General features: G+C 43.4%; 1 protein-coding gene across 1 annotated transcript in view; it reads right to left on the bottom strand.

Moving 5' to 3' along the window:
• Window positions 1-17581, bottom strand: part of MNAT1 (MNAT1 component of CDK activating kinase) — a 191750-nt gene that overhangs the window by 146134 nt on the left and 28035 nt on the right. Inside the window, exons 2-4 of the mRNA XM_069733634.1 lie at window positions 8616-8768; window positions 5013-5086; window positions 1977-2080 (exon numbers count right to left, since the gene is read on the bottom strand). Of these exons, the coding sequence (XP_069589735.1) occupies window positions 1977-2080; window positions 5013-5086; window positions 8616-8768 (331 nt within the window). The remainder of the gene's footprint in view (window positions 1-1976; window positions 2081-5012; window positions 5087-8615; window positions 8769-17581) is intronic.

Below are 17581 nucleotides of genomic sequence, written 5' to 3'. Positions count from 1 at the left end.
TAACCACACGGCCACCTCAACACCATCGGAGCTACTGCAACCCCCGACCTACTGTCTCCTTCCCCATAATCCTGTAGAATGTAAGCCCGCAAGGGCAGGGTCTTCTTCCCTCTGTACCAGTCTGTTATTGTTAGTTTTGTTTACTGTAAGTGATATTTGTATTTTGATGTAACCCCTTCTCATGTACAGCACCATGGAATTAATAGTGCTATATAAATAAATAATAAAACATGCATGAAGAGCCTGTTTGTTGGGCTGTCCATGCATGTGTCGTGACTGTCACACAGCAGCGACACATGCAGCTGCGGAGCCGATAAGCTGATTGGCCGGAGCGATACAGGAAGCCGAGTTTCCTGCAGCTTATTCGGCAAGCGCTATAGCTTGTCGAATAAGAGGGAACCCGAGCAAATTCACTCATCTCTACTCAGCTGGTCCACCACATGGTCTGCCAGGTGCTTCCTCCCCTGGGGTCTGCAGTCCGTCCCCATGCCCCCGCAACCGTGCCCCCCCCCCGGCGCGCCCACTACCGGCGACTTCCCTTTCGGCCTGATGATGCAGACCCGAATGACCCACAGCCTGGAGCCCCCCCATCCCTCCAGACGTGCCTGCCCACAACCCCAGGAATCACGTCCCAGCCGAGTCACAGGGGGTGCATCCCGGCCGCCAGAAGCACGGCAGCACACGTGCCAGGATCACAGCCCCGGAAGCCACACACCGCCATCAGTCCCAGGCATACTCACCTGCGACCACGACAGAGCCGGTAATCTTTGCCCGGACACCGCTCTCCTGCTTCCACTCATTACAGTGCAGTCCCCCTGGACCCACTGTGGCGCTTCTAGGGACCCCTCACTGGCCGAGGCAGGGGACCCTAGCTGCCTGAACCGAGCGGCATAGCCTGGGAATGAGTTACTCTTCTATCTTCTCCACAGGTATGTCTGAAAGAGGTTCACCAGTCAAGTACAGGAAACCATTGTCCTTGAAGGGTGGATCCCCTCTCCCGTGGTGCTGTCATAGGAGACAGAATAAATAAAAGACTCCTTTAATAACTATTTTTTTCTGTGGTGCTTACTTCAAGGAGATGGGAAACTCGTGTCATATTGGAAGCAATATCTTTACTCAATTTAAAAAGTGTTGTCCCACAAACAAAAAACACTTTAATGAATAGATCTTAGAATGATACATTCCAGAATTGGACGTGTTAAAAAAATAAACATCTTGTGCGGAGATAATCTTATAAATGTGTGCCTGTTGTGTACTGTGTAATGTATGTGACTGACCGTGCAGGAACATGGTCTGATCATACCACAACTCCTGGGCAGGAAGAAAGATTAAGTCACATATGTGAGTATACAGAGACTACATAGTAGGGGCTCACAGCCTCTACTTTCTGAGGTAACATTTCCCTGCCTGTTTTATCACAGGACCAAGTGTTTCTGCCCCGTCACCAGTCCTGTTTGCTCATGATAAATCAAGTCATTGACATGTAAGCTGAGTGGCCACTGGAGTTCCTACATCACTGATTTGATTTATGATGAGCCCAGAGGGCTGGAGATGTGGGCAAAAAATACACGCTCCTGTGATAAACAATTAAGGGAAATGATACCTCAACAGCTCCAGCTGTTTCATCTGTATACTCATTTAAGCTTTCTCCCCCAGCCAGGAGCGGTTTTATTTTCTGGCCATAAACTGGAGGAGCTCTACATGGTCAGAAACGGCAAATGAAAGAATATAGCAGGGGCACATTTATAAGACTATCTCAGCACAGGACAAAAAAGGTTTGCAACACATTCAATTGTGGAACATCCTATTATTTTAAGAGCTATTGATTAAAAAGTACTTTGTTCATGAGACAACCCCTCCAAGAGGCTGGACCCTATCTTTTAAATTCAACAGTTCTAATTTTTAAAAAGTCACTTTTTATCATTAGGTTTTACTATACCCAATAATAATAGGTTGGTGTTTGATACGGTACTGACCATTTTTATCTTGTTTCGTTGAATTGTGTCCTTGTTTAGTTTTTGGTAATATTCCATTTTCTTCTTTGTGTTGTCCAGATCCACATTGTTAGTCAGATTAAATACTGTCCAAGAGAGAAACAGATAGAAGAAGTTTAACCAGTTAAAATAAATAAAAACCCAAATACGAGAGTTTATGAAGAGTCATCAAATGTTCCAAAAAAGGTGGTAGAAAAAAAAATTTGTACATAAGAATGCAGCATTTTACACTACATATAACACAGTCAATAAAGAACTGGTGTAATAAATCACTTGCATAACATCCGCATGAATATTTACCGGTATACATTAAATCGATCAATTCCCTGTACTCATAAAAAGGCAAAATTATCTATAAATAAATGGACATCACTGACGGATATATAGAGGCTAACTAGGACTTGTAGTATGCAGCTTTTTCTACTCTAAGGCTATATGCACACATTCCGGATGTTTCGCGTTTTTTCGGCGGTTTTATGCAGCAAAAAAACGCTTAAAAAACGCATACATTAAGCATCCCATTATTTTTAATGCATTCTGCAATTTTTGTGCACATGTTGCGTTTTTTCCGCAATAAAAACGCATCGCGGAAAAAAACGGAGCATGTTCATTAATTTTGCGGATTTTTGCGGATTTCCAGCTATTTATTGTATTGGGAAGCTTTGGAAAAAAATGCGAAAAATCAGCGCAAAAAACCCGAGAAAAACGCAAAAAATACGCAAGCGGATTTCCTGCGAAAGTAGTCAGGATTTTCTCAGGAAAATTCTGCACACTTTCCGGAACGTGTGCACATAGCCTAAAGGGAACCTGTCAAGAGGATTTAACCCCGCTCCATCCCCAATGTTTCAAAGACAAGTCTATCAATACCTTTACATGGCCAGTCCGTTCTTGCATTACTGAGAAACCAGCATTTGAATTGATGTGCAAGTGAGGCTAAAGAGCTATGCTAGATCTGAAACCTGTGTCACTCCAGCTCCCTGCCTCCTGCTTGATTAGCAGCTCATTACCCCGAAGACACAGTAATGAGGCAGTCAGTCAAGCAGGAGGCAGCAGTGTTGGGTGGATAATAGGAGTCCTACACCAGCTCCTAACTCCCCAACATAGTATAAGAACATATTTTTCTACACTTTGTCTGCATCAGCGAGAGACGTAAAGAATGCCAACAAGGTAAAGTAAACTTTGTACTGTATTATCAGCCATTCATTTATAGGTGAAGGAGGACAAGAGATAGGACGGCCTGATGGCCTCACTAGATCTCAGAGAAGGACTTAAAAATTGACCGGTCAGATAAAGCAAAATAGAAAAATAGGTCTGCATGCAGGAAGTTTGTGGTTCACTCACATGAGTGATTATAATCCTCCTCTTCGCCCACACTGCTGAGTGAAGAGCGGTAACAACAGACTTAGATTTAGCCTTGACAGATTTTTTTTCCGTTGGAAGTCCAGTTGTTCTTAGAGAGTTGGATCGGATTTTCATTCATTTTTGGTCTGTACATCAGATTTTGAAGAGGAATCAAAGATTCTCCTACTCATTAAAAAGTAAAAAAAAAACAGCACTCAGATGACACACGGATGCCGTGCTGTCCATTTATTTTCACAAACCTACTGATTTTGATCCCAGTTTTATCTCTATCGAGGAGGAGAGTTTGGGCATACATTAAAATTCAACATGTCAAGTTCTTTCTTAAACCCCAATATCTGTCGAAACTAACATCGGCTGAACACCTAAGAGCTCATACTCACATGCGAGAAACTCGGATGAGTCTTGCATGTCTATACCCACCACTGCACCCGGCACTCAGATCGGAATGTGCGGCCACACGCTCCGCTCCTGAGTGCCGGGGATTGACGTGCGAGACTCATCCGAGTTTCTCGCATGTGAGTATGAGCCCTAATACACATTAAATGGTCGGAAGATGAGCGAGTTTGGCCAACCTTAAAGGAGATGTCCGGTAAAAATAAGTTATGACCCATCTAATGGATAAGTGAAAGCTTATTGATTGCTGGGGGTCTGAAGTTAGGACTCGAACCGATGGGCAGAATGGAGAACGTTTGTCCTCAAAAGGGCACTTTTATCCCAATTAAAAAGGAGCAGCACTGCATATGCCTAACAGCGCTTTATTCATTCTCTATGGGGCTTCCAGAAAAAGTTGAACGCAACACTCAAGTGTCCCCATAGGAAATGGAGTGGCAGGCGCACATGTGTACTCCTACTCCATTCTAACAGGGATAAAAGTGCTCTGTTTTGGCGATCGGCGAGTGTCCCAGCAGTTGGACCCCTACCGATCAATCCCTTTAAAGAGCATTTACATAGGTTAAGAATCAGAGAGTGAAATACCGATTGTTCTGGCCACATCAGAAAGCAGCGGCCTATGTACACAGGCCATTAAACGAGCGAGGATAAGCTCGTATATTGTTGATCCACACTCGTTAAGTGACACAATATTGGCTTGTCTAAATGAAGTTTTAACCCAACACCTTTACAATTTGTGAGAAGGACATCACTGATCTCCTCGTTCGCACGGAAATTTCTTATTTTTTTAATTATTTCTCTGCTTTAAATTGCAGTAGGAGGAGGAGGTTGGAAAGGGGGGTGCAGAAATATTCTTCATTTCTGGTCCAATTTTTTCCCCATTTTTCATATTTATATGCCCTAAAAGTGCAAAATGTGACTGTGCATAGTAGAAGTCATCAGCTCTAGACTTCCCCATCTGATATCCAGAGCCAACTAAAAACGTTCATCCTGCAATATTTATCACCATGTAGCTTGTTAATATTAGGGAGGTATTGTCTAATACCACAAAGTTAGATTACAGTAAAACTTATAACCATTAGCATTTCTCCCTTTGTGATTACTGCTGCAGTTAGAGGGCCTGGACACTGGAAAGGAGATGGTTCCCAGTAGAGAACCCCCGTTAATAAATGGTTAAGCTACAATAATTAATTCTTACCCCAGGTTGGTAAATGACAGTTTCAGGAAGCGATTTGATTGAAAATTCTCAAACTTCCTCAGACTTACCTATTTCCTCAATTTCTTCCAAAAAATCATTATATTCTCTCAGACATGGAAAGTCTTCTTCGCGCTTATTATATCTAGTGAGAAGATGGAGAAAATCACATGTAATTCAATAATTTTAGCAACATCTATTCGGCCTAATGGACATTCAATCAATAGAAATTCAGTTTATTCTATTTTCACAATGCAAGGCGTCTGTATGAAGAGCAATTTAGGAAAAGAGGCAGAAAGCACTTCAGGAGACGCTCCGATCGTTGCTACCTGGATATTACTACAAAACACAATAATTTTAGATGGCACATTCTAGAAAAACAAAAAACAATTAAAAAAAAAATTATATATATATATATATATATATATATATATATATATATATATATATTTATTTTTATTTTTTTATGAATATCTATTTTGTAGCAGAGACAGGTAGGACAGAGTTAAAGGGCCACTGTCACCCCCTCCAGCCGTTATAAACTAAAAGAGCCACCTTGTACAGCAGTAATGCTGCATTCTAACAAGGTGGCTCTTTTAGTTTTTGGTGCATGTATTCCCAAAATAAAGCGTTTTATAACTTCTCCAAAACACCTGTCTTTCGCCAGGGAGGCAGGTCCTCACCCCCCTGCTTGAAACTCCACATTGCCGTCACTCAAATATTCCGGGGCTCCGGGCGCCGCCCCTTCCGCGCTGTTTTCGCATGAAATCCGGCGCCTGGGCTGTGCACTACTGTGTGGGGCAGGCGCAGTGAGCTCTGGCCGTCTGACGTCACAGCCAGGCTTGCAGACTGCGCGTGTGCGGACAGTGCGGCCACCCACCTTGGGAATCCCAGCCCCGCAGTGTGCTATGCATTATGCACAGTGCGGGGCTGGGATTCATAGGCAGGGCGGCCGCACAGGCGCAGTCTGCAAGCCTGGCTGTGGCTGCCCCACACAGTAGTACACAGCGCAGGCGCCGGATTTCATGCGAAAACAGCGCAGAGGGGGCGGCGCCCGGAGCCCCTGAAGATTTGAGTGACGGCAGTGTGGAGTTTCAAGCAGGGGGGTGAGGACCTGCCTCCCTGGCGAAAGACAGGTATTTTGGAGAAGTAATAAAACGCTTTATTTTGGGAATACATGCACCAAAAACTAAAAGAGCCACCTTGTTAGAATGCAGCATTACTGCTGCACAAGGTGGCTCTTTTAGTTTATAACGGCTGGAGGGGGTGACAGTGGCCCTTTAAGTCCTAGCTTTACAGGATTTGATTAGATGCACCTGACTTACATTTAACTAGAACGAGGGCCTTAACTAGAGGTCTGTCAGTCTGCTGAATGAAGCAGAGTTAAGTGTAATGAAGCTGGTGAGTGTCCAGCCAAAATGTGAGTTGTAGCTGTAAGTGGGAGAGAAGACAATCCAGAGTCTCTGAATTGAGACTGCATGTGTCAGCTAGGAAAGCTGTGCAGTCTGTGTGTTGGAGCTGCAGAGAAACATGTGGAAGCTATAGCCTGTCCAATGTGAACTGTGCACGGAATTGAATACCTCTGTTTGGCATTAGAGGATGCTGGAGGTAAAGCTGAAGGTAATACCAACACTGGTCTGATTGTGCCTCTTCTGTGTACAAAGTTTGCTCTGGGAGAAAAGACTAACCTACTCGGGTGAGCCCTGCGCTGGTATATGTACCCTGCTGAATGAACTGTTTATTTGCTGTGATACCTTTGTGCCCTTTGGTTTTTGAATCCCTTGGATTTTTATGAAAGCAATAAAACTGCACATATTTGGACCATACCGCAATGCCTGTGTGAACGCTACCCAATGTCTACCGGAGTGTGAAACCTTACAATATATATGTCTGAACAGCAGGCATTTAATAGCGGGTTATCATTGGGCATTTCTGAAGCCATATCCACAGCTGATCATGGGGCTGACATTCACATAAAACAGGATGGTTAAGAGAATCTCTTCCAAAATTATGTTGCCATAAAAAAAGAATGTTGGTACATCAATTTTAAGAGAAATGATTATCTACACAAACCATTAAACCAAATGCAAAAAGCACTGTACGGAGCAGATCAAAACCCCCAAAAATCCAATTTTTCAAACACTAGCGAAAGCAAAGAAATGGAAAGAACATGCGACACAGCACATGGGAGAGTCTGGACCAGGAGTAGCTATGTACAGAACATGTGATGGGGCCATTATGCCGAAATCTAAAGATGTTCTAAACCTATTAGTCATTGCACAAAGTGGGATCTTCTCTGAATGCAGCCAGCAATGAACACAATGGTCATTTGTGCTCTGGTTACGTCCAAGGACACGTCAGTCTATTGTTATTGTGCTTCTATAGGAATACACCTGCACGAGTCCTTACAGAGGATGTCTGGTCCCCTATTAGGGTATTCGGAGTTACTAATGGGGCAGATTCATTGTTGACCAAGTATGGAGAGCAGCTATGAAGAGCGTATTTTACTCTGACATTTTCATGTATCACACGGGCAGCACATTAATTTCATTGAACCCATGACATGTTCAATTTCTCTTTTGGTGCTAAAGGGAAATGAACATTTGCTACCCTGTTCCCCTACAAATTACAGAAAATTGGTTGAGGTCCCAGCAACCAAACACCTTAAAATAGGGTAACACTCATAGTGCACAATCCTTTTGATCACAAAGTGAACAATCTCTTTAACTTTACAAATGTAAATGAGTATATCAGGTATGGGGAAAAAACACACTTCCATCCCAATCACAGGAAATGGAGTAAATCATTAGACGGCACTTCCATACTCTCCTACCCTCACTGATCTAGGGGATCAGTGCAGGATGAACCCCCTAAAAGTTTCTAATGAGGAACATTTTTTTTTTAAGTATCCGGCAGTCTTATAGAAGAGGTGTGGAGACTGTTTGGGTGCAATTCTGAGCAGATTCATTGGGTTTTATTGGCTGAGCATAATTTTTTTTCAGTTACTCTATGTGACTGCCAACAGTCGAGCCTCGACTGTGTGCAATATGCACAACGTCAGGATTCCTCTTTATTGCCAGTTTAAGCATTCGTCATGTGACAGATGTGCGATTTTCATAGTCGCAGTCACATGCCGACTAGCTTCTCATCAGCTTCTCTCAAACCCCAAAATTCCCTATTTGGGGAGAGAAGAAAAACAGGTGAAGCGAAGCTGCAAAATGCTCCTCTGTTTTTGTGCTTCCTCAATAAGCTAGGGTCTCCAAAAGTGAATCTCCACATATCAGCAATGTGGTGTGGCATATGTCATGTACTGTTGATATTGCATGCATGCCCTAGATGGAATTACACCCCTTTGTAATTTGTTGGAGCCCTTGGCCACTCCATCCAGCTCTCTCATGTGTATGCCCAGCTCCAAAAGCCCAAAGTTAGGGGGCAGTTGGAAGACTAACTCGTAAAAGTGTGACAGAGATCAGACCGCAATGCTCGGACTGGCCATGGTTCCCTCGACCTAAGCACGACAGCTGCATTGAAATATATGATGCTGTCGTGCACGGATCAGATGAGCCGTCAGCCAGTCCGTGCATTGTGGTCATGTCTCCATCCGATTCATATGGCTGTCTGAAACGGCCATTAGAGTGATCTATCCCGGTGTCACTGCACATGGTCAGACTTACATTTTCAAGATCTTTTTCCGAATCTCCACTTCCTTATCAATTGTGGGGTCTTCGAAGAGCTGAACTCGAAAGTTGCTTTTCCTGAGGGGAGTATTGCATTCCTGACATGTGCCGGAACCACGGACAAAAAGAAGATCCACACAGCTTTCACATCTAGAAAAACAAAAACAAGTGAGTCTGAAAAATGCAAAATCATAACAAATATATCACATTACTAAAACTGGAACAGGCAGGCGGGAACTAAATGGGCACCTTCCTACGATTGCTCTTTTTTTGGACATACTAAGAAATATGTTGAAATACAAGGAAATTGCTTATTAAAATGCATTAATAAAATTAAAAATGTTGAATTTGGAGATTCTGCAGATTTATGGGAGCATAAAACATCCAGAAGTTTAAAAAAAAAACAAAAAAACACCCACAGTGTTCCTAAATATTTCAGCAACCAGTTACACACAAGCCAATGTGCACTTCGTGCTTTTTCTAACATCATTAAAATCAGATAAACATATTTCAACTCAAAGGGAATCTGTCAGCAGAATTTCATCCCTCTTAACTAGTTATATGTGTATGCAGCTCTTTTTGTGACAAGTTCACCAACACTTTTACATGGCCAGTCCTTTCCACCACTACTAAGAAATCAGAGTTTGAATTGATATGCAAATGAAGTTGAAGAGCTACTGTAGATCTGAGGCCTCTGTCACTCCAGCTCTATTTCCTGCCTTCTGCTTGAGTGGTGGCTAATTTGTATGAAGCTTAGAGGCAGACCGTAAAGCAAGAGGCGGCAGATACGGGTGGGAAATATGAGCTGGAGTTAGAGGCTTTTGAATTGATATGCAATTGAGGCTGAATGACCATGGTAGATCTGAAGTTTCTATCACGCCAGATTTATGCCCAACCTAGCTTCACCTCCTTCAGCCTCATTGGCAGCCTCTATGCTGTGTGCCTTCACGCAAACGAGTCAGTCAAGCAGGGATCAGCGGCGCCGGGAGGTGGAACAGAGCTGGAATGTCAAAGACTTCAGATCTACCATAGCTCTTTAGCAACTTAAACACTGATTTTTCAGCAATGGAGGAAAGGATTGGCCATGTAAAGGTATTGCTGGACTTGTCTTTGAAAGCGCATATAATTGGGGGGGGGGGGTGAAATCCTGCTGACAGATTCCCAATTAAGTTTGTCCCAATATCTTACACTATCATGAACTACTAGATGCATTTCTCTCACAGGAGAACTGAAGCCAATGCTGCAGAGCGGTGCATCAAGTGCAAATGAAGGCTGCTATGTTTGACAATTAAAACAACAAATTAAATGTCCAAATAAAAAAAATTCTTGCAATCAGTCACAAAGTGCGCTATCATAATAATATATGTCTCGATGCGTCCAGATTACCTCTCCAGTTTTATTGTGCACAGTTCGGAGAGAATCCTACCAAACCCTATGCACCTGCACAGCGGTTATCCTCGTTACATAACTGTGCCTTTCATGCGCTCACAATTGCACAATGCTTCCACTGAGGACCATTATACAGAATAATCCGCACAATACTTCAAAGTGATTGCACGGAGCGTGTTTACTATGGGATCAACAGAAAACAGGTTTGCACATGTTTGTTTTACAAGGTGTGTATTTTTCTCTGTGTGATTTTTGCAGGAATCAAACGTGATTTGTGGAGACAGCGAGGCTCAGGCTGCGTTCACATCTGTGTGATGGCGTTACAATGAAACCATCCTTCGACAGGCACTAATGGTGCAAACTTATAATAGAGTCCTGCCGGGTACCAAGAAACTGTCCAGCGATTGATTGGAAAAATGGCGCCATATTTTGGTCAGCTAAATATGATATCTGTGAAGCAGGCTCCTAGCATTAGTAGGGGAGTGACCCCTAAATAACTGTCCGTGTTGCAAATGAAACATTGGGACCCCTTTTGTTCTTCTGAAGCAATATTATAGTTCCACATGGTGCTCTAATTTTGGATCAATTAAACCACGTGGGTCACAATAGATATACACTGTTCGTGACCTGGTGTGTCCAAAAGTCCAGTCAGGGTAACTGAGCACTTGAGTGCGGAGAGGTGCCAGATCTTCAGCAAGTCTCCGATTGCCTTTAATATGGTATTTTAAGGTTTTACTTTTACCTTTCTGTTGCACGGTTAGTTACAGCATATAAGCCCTGAGCCTGTTGCGCGCACTAGGAGACGTTTTCATGGATTTGTGCCCGCGCAATTTCTCCAACGTCACAATCATGGTGACCCTGCTATTCCCATCCCTCAGTCTGAACACCGTGTACAGAGATGGGACTGCAGGGAACAAACAGTCACTGGCGAACTCACTGGAAAGCCGCCACCATCTTTATAAGGAAAGCATCAGTGTAAAAGATGTTATGGAGCTCAACTCCTGACCTACAAATGGACAAAGTCCTAAACGCAGATGGCAAATAGTGCTGTCTGCAAAGAAAATGTTCTGCCAATTGCTGCTGATCCAGCAGGAGGCCACAAATAGAAGTACTGAGCAGCCGCGACCTCCAGCGTGAATGCCAATAACCACTGTAATGATTGCAGAGCATAATTAACATCTTGGGCCAATGCGATACAAGCTTCCCAAGTAACGATCCCCACTCCTGGCATAGGAAGACAATTCCAAGGTAAAGATGCCCAGCCCAGAAGCTTTCATGGGGAAACGAGACAAATTATAAACCCCAATGTCCATGCACATTGTAAGTCTTATATGGTTTTGAAAACAAAAAAAAAAAAAGTCAGAAAATCAATCTTGCTGTTAGACGCAAGACCCACATGTCTTTAAATTAGAGCTGCCATAAAGATCATTCAGTACCCACACCAAAAGCAAAAATTGGTGCGGGAACAGAGAATCACGGGGAGGCCGACACCTGAGTGCACAGAGGCATTCACAGGGACAATGGAGCATAGACTTGCAGGGAGGTCAAAACAGACCCCAAATAGAGTAAAATACTGCCCTGTGACAGACTGAGGGCAGAGAGACATGGGAAGGCCCTCACCAGAGGGTGGAGGGGGCAGTCACCAGAGGGTGGAGGGGGCAGTCACCACAAGGCATAGAGGCATGCAGGAAAGCAGTCAGAGGGCAGGTGTGTGGGAAGGCAGTCACATATTTTATTCCTTATGCTCCCGTGATTAATCTGTTTTTTTTTTGTTTGTTTGTTTTTTTAAATCCACTACACAGTTCCCATTATATAGGCTTGTCAATCTAGGGTGCCATTTTCATGGCCTTTACAAGGGGGAGTTGCTCACAGCATTATCTGAGGGCTTGTGTATAAGCTATTCTGTATTACTACTCTGAGCAGCACCCCCTTGGTAATGAAAATAAAAACAATACAGGGCGATTCATTCACTACCCAAAAAAGTAGTTGTCAAGACTATTGTCAGGTGACCCGGGACCAGGTGCTCCTTTCCTGTCCCTAATGGTAAAGGGCACCCAAGCTCGCCTTGTTCCCTGGGATACTTTTGAAAGTGAAGATGCCAGGGCCACGTACCTTGCCTTAGCTCCAGAATCCGCCCTCAGTCTTTACCCTTCACCCGCCGCCCAGGGAAGAGGGGAGTAATAGTGCACTGTAGTACACCAACCAGATTAACAAGGTAATATGAATAGGGGTAAAAGAAACTACCAAACATACAAATATACACTCACAAATAACAGAGGGATGCATCAGGGAGTGGAGGATGGGGTAAAACCAAAGTTGGAGAAGAAAGGGAATTATCACACTCAAAAATAAGCAACAGTCACAGATAAACCCACCAAATGCCTAATCAAATAGCCACTAACGAGTATTCTCCAAGCCACACAGCAAAAACTAGCTCTGACAATGTGTGTTAAGCCAGGGTCACACTTGCAAGTTCAAAGCGAGTCTCTTGCATCAAATCCCGACACTGTTGCTGGCACCCGGGAGCAGATCGTGCGGCTGCATAGAAATACATGACGCCGCACACTTCGGTCCCGAGTGTCGGTGGCAGTGCCAGGACTTGATGCACGAGTTTCTCACACTGAACTCGCAAGTGTGACCCTGGCCTTATTCAGGACTCAGTCTATATAAGGCTATGTGCACACGATGCTGGTTTTGTTGCGGGTCCGCAGCAGTTTCCCATGAGTTTACAGTACAATATAAACCTATGAAAAACCGAAAACGCTGTGCCCATGCTGCGGAAAAAAACGAGCAGAAACGCAGCGGTTTACATTCTGCAGCATGTAAATTCTTTGCGCGGAATCCGCAGCGGTTTTACAGCTGCTCCATAATAGAAAACCGCAGGTGTAAAACCGCAGTGGAATCCACACAAAAACGCGGTAAATCCGCCATAAATCCGCAGGAAAAACGCAGCGTTTTTGCCCTGCGGATTTATCAAATCTGCTGCAGAAAAATCCACAGTGGACCATTCTACATGTGCACATACCCTAAGAGATGGGATTGGCAAACAGTGCTCAGCTAATAGCCTTAGCTTCAAGAGCTCACAACAGAGCAGATTAACCCCTGCACTGCCTAAAGAAATTTACACCGTTTAATATGAAGGTGAAGTGCTTCTAATCAGTACAGGAGTAGGAGAAATCAGATTCCGCAGTCTTCTGGCTCCTCTCTGTCACAATAAACCTTTGACAGTAATTTCTAAAAATAAAAAAAAAAGACTGTTGTACAGAAATTTGGACTGTACATACTTTGGCTCATGAGAAACTGATATTTTAACCCATAAGTGACCTGAGGTATAAAGAGAATGAATAGCACACTCCGTGGGTGACAATCCAGCAGCTGTCGGCTGTCCACTATAGCTGACAACTTGCTGCATCATCCACAATCAGTGTTTGCACCGTCCCAATCTGTTTAACCCCTTAGATGCTGTTCTCAAAAGTGACTCCATCATATAAATGGTTAACAGAGTGTGTGGGCTCCCTCTATAAACCCCATCGACACCCTGAGATCTTTATCGGGTGGTCCTGATGTTTGCAATGGCAGTTCATGGCCAAATACCGGCTGCCAGCTATAGTGACCTGTTCAGAAGTTAACGACATTTACATGGTGAAAATAATCTTTCATTCCTGTCGTGTCAGTTAGCATTCATTCTTGAACAGCACCTGAAGGGTTAATAAACTACATGAGAGCAGTTTTCAATACGTCGAAGGGTGCTGCTTTTAAAATATCACTTTTGGGGTTTTTCCAATATATATAGAACCCCCAAAATCACTTCAAATCTGGAAAGGTCCCTAAAAAAAATAAACTTTGTAAATTTCCTTGAAAAAAAATAACATAAGCATTTTTAAGCCTCCTATAAAATGCTAACAAAATAAAATAACATTTTACAAATGGTGCTGATGTAAAGCAGACAAGGGAAATATTATTTATTAATGCTTTTCTGTGGTATGACTATCTGGATTATAGGAATAATCATTCAAAGTTTGAAAAGTACATTTTTTACATTTTTGTGAAATTTCTGATATGTTCATCAATAAACACAAAACCTGCAGCACCCCGTGGAGACGCTGATGGTTACAGCGGTTGGCCCCGGCCGATGGCGCCGCTGTAGGAGTAGCGTGGTGAACGGGGGACGTGGCTAAACGGTGACGTCACCTGTCCGTGGATGACGGATGTGTATGGGGGCCAATCCGGACGCGTTTCGAGGGAGCCGTCCCTCTTTTTCAAGGTACCCTACTATTAAAGCCGGTGTTAAAAATATCCACCATTCGCATCCAAGCACCCGACCTTTCAAATTACCCCAAAAGGAAATGCCTATCCAATAATGTTCCAGTTAATTCACCACATCGGATTTCCACCTCCAAACTTTGTTAGAAACTCACTTTGGCAGCTCTTTAACCCCTTCATGACCCCAGCTTTTTTCGGTTTTTGCTCCCCTCCTTCCCAGAGCCATATTTTTTTTTATTTTTCCGTCACTATGGCCATATGAGGGCTTATTTTTTGTGGGACGAGTTGTACTATAGCACAACATCATTGGTTTTAGCATGTCGTGTACTAGAAAACAGGAAAAAAAATCCAATGCGGTGAAATTGCAAATAAAGTGCAATCCCACACTTGTTTTTTGTTTGGCTTTTTTGCTAGGTTCACTAAATGCTAAAACTGACCTGATATTATGATTCTCCAGGTCATTAGGAGTTCATAGATACCAAACATGTCTAGGTTACTTTTTATCTAAGTGGTAAAAAAATTCCAAACTTTGCTTTAAAAAAAAAAAAAAAATTGCGTAATTTTCCGATACCTGTAGCGTCTCCACTTTTCATGATCTGGGGTCGGGTGAGGGCTTATTTTTTTGCGTGCCGAGCTGACATTTTTTATTGATACCATTTTGGTGCAGATACGATCTTTTCATTATTGCATTTTAATGCAATGTCGCGGCAACCAAAAAACGTAGTTTTGGCGTTTAAAATTATTTTCTCGCTACACCGTTTAGCGATCAGGTTAATCCTTTTTTTTATTGATAGATCGGGTGATTCTGAACTCAGCGATACCAAATATGTGTAGGTTTGATTTTTTTATTGTTTTATTTTGAATGGTGCGAAAGGGGGGTGATTTAAACTTATATATTTTTTTTTTTTTTTCATATTTTTAAAACATTTTTTTTTTTTTTAACCATGATTCAATAGCCTCCATGGGACGCTAGAAACTGGTATAGCCTGATCGGCTCTGCTACATAGGAGCGATGCTCAGATCGCTCCTATGTAGCTGAATTACAGGCTTGCTATGAGCGCCGTCCACAGGGTGGCGCTCACAGCAAGCCGGCATCAACAACCATAGAGGTCTTCAATAGACCTCTGGCTGTCATGCCGACACATCGCTGACCCCCGATCACATGACGAGGGTCAGTGATGCGCTCATTTCCAGCCCAATTGCCGGAAGCGCTAGTTAAATGCCGCTGTCAGCTGTTGACAGCGGCATTTAACTAGTTCATAGCGGCGGGTGGATTGCGATGCTGACATGTCCCGGCTTTGATGCGGGCTCACCGCCGAAGCCCGCATCAAAGCAAGGGTTCTGACCTCGGACGTACTATCCCGTCCGAGGTCAGAAAGAGGTTAAGAACTCCATTTTCCAATAAGCTTTCCCAATGAGAACAAGCTCCGCCAAACTGTATTTGTACATTGTTAACAAATGAAGACGGAATTTGGCAGGAGTGAAATGCAAGCACCACACGAAGTACCGACGTGCAAAAAGTCTCTTGTAGTGAAGTCGACCAGCGGTGCGAAATGTTGGGTGAGGATGTTTGTAGACTCCATTGCTGAGGTTCATTGCACTCTCACTTCTCATGAACCAAAGTATGTATAGTCCAAATTTCAGTAGTACACCATGGAGCAGCGGGTATCAAATAAGAGCATAGACCTGTTGACAGCACCTCTTTAAGGTCATCTTAGCAATGCCATGACCCCAGGAATGACAAAGATCAGAAGAAGAAGAAAAGAAAAAGACACTGATCTGACCAGCTACGTGTGTGGTGGTCATTCATGGAGCGTGAAAATAGAAATTAGGTCATACAGTCCAGAGCGTCACTATTTTTAATCAAGACACATACCTCACACCCCAGGAGGGGTTTTATTTCCATTAAAGAGACACTACACAATAATATCTATATATACAATTGTCTAAGGGGTACTTCCGTCTGTCTGTCTGCAACTTCCGTAACGGAAATCCCGCGTCACTGATTGGTCTCGCCAGCTGCCTGTCATGGCTGCCGTGACATATCAGCGACGGGCACAGTCCGATTAGTCCCTCCCTACTCCCCGCACCATACTCCCCTCCAGTCACCGCTCACACAGGGTTAATGCCAGCGGTAACGGACCGCGTTATGCCGCAGGTAATGCACTCAGTTAACGCTGCTATTAACCCTGTGTGTCCCCAACTTTTTACTATTGATGCTGCCTATGCGGCATCAATAGTAAAAAGATGTAATGTTAAAAATAATAAAAAAAACAAAAAACCTGCTATTCTCACCTTCCGTAGTCCGATGATGTGCTCGCGCCTGCCGCCAGCTTCCGTTCCCAGAGATGCATTGCGAAATTACCCAGAAGACTTAGCGGTCTCGAGGGAGCATCTCTCCCAGTAATATCGGCAAGATGTGAGCTGTGTGTATGCAGTGTGCTACTGTCTTCATTAGCTCCCTAATCTGCGCAGGTTTCTATTCTCCACTTATTTCCTCCCTTTCTATAACCCATTTACTCTGCCCTCCCCGGGTCTGTAGATGCTTTCCCTCATGGTGATCTGTCTATAGCCCTGCTGCTATCTCTAACGCAGAGTGCGCCCCCAAGGCACTTTGCGCCTCATTAATATATAACTTCAATGAGTGATTACTGAACAATGACACCATGAATTGTATCAAAATATATATCAATTTAATGTGCATCATTTTAAGATTATTGCCATGTCTTTACATTCCTTAACCGTGCTGAGAAGTCCGTTTTAAGCAGGTCTAGTCTAAGTTTGAGGTTTGGAAAAGTCAGACTGCCCCAATAAATGCACTCACGGATACTTACAGTGGGTACGGAAAGTATTCATAACCCTTTAAATTTTTCACTCTGTTTCATTGCTGCCATTTGGTAAATTCAAAAGTGTTCATTTTTTTCTCATTAAGGTACACTCTGCACATCATCTTGACTGAAAAAAAAATCGTAGTTACTTTCAGATAACGGTATTTCTCTGATCCCATGACGGCACCACGGAAAAAGAGGGATCCGCCCTCAGGGACAGGAAACCTACAGGTGAAAAAGGCGGTACCTCTCTCACACATCAGTTGGTTTACAGAGCCTTAACAGAACTTCAGCTGTAATTTAAACGGTTAAACTAACAAAAATATTCTAATTTTAAGCTTATAAGAGGCACCGCGTGACTAAATATTGATAGTTAAACCTAGTGTGCACACCCACACGTGAAGAGAGGGAATGTACGGGTGCCTTCATGGGAACAGAGAAATACCATTATCGGTAAGTAACTACGATTTTCTCTTTCCCCCA

The sequence above is a fragment of the Ranitomeya imitator genome, chromosome 1, assembly GCF_032444005.1.
Source record: "Ranitomeya imitator isolate aRanImi1 chromosome 1, aRanImi1.pri, whole genome shotgun sequence".
Lineage (NCBI taxonomy): Eukaryota > Metazoa > Chordata > Amphibia > Anura > Dendrobatidae > Ranitomeya > Ranitomeya imitator.
The sequence above is the reverse complement of the archived record's forward strand: the minus strand, read 5'-3'. Positions and strand labels throughout refer to the sequence as shown.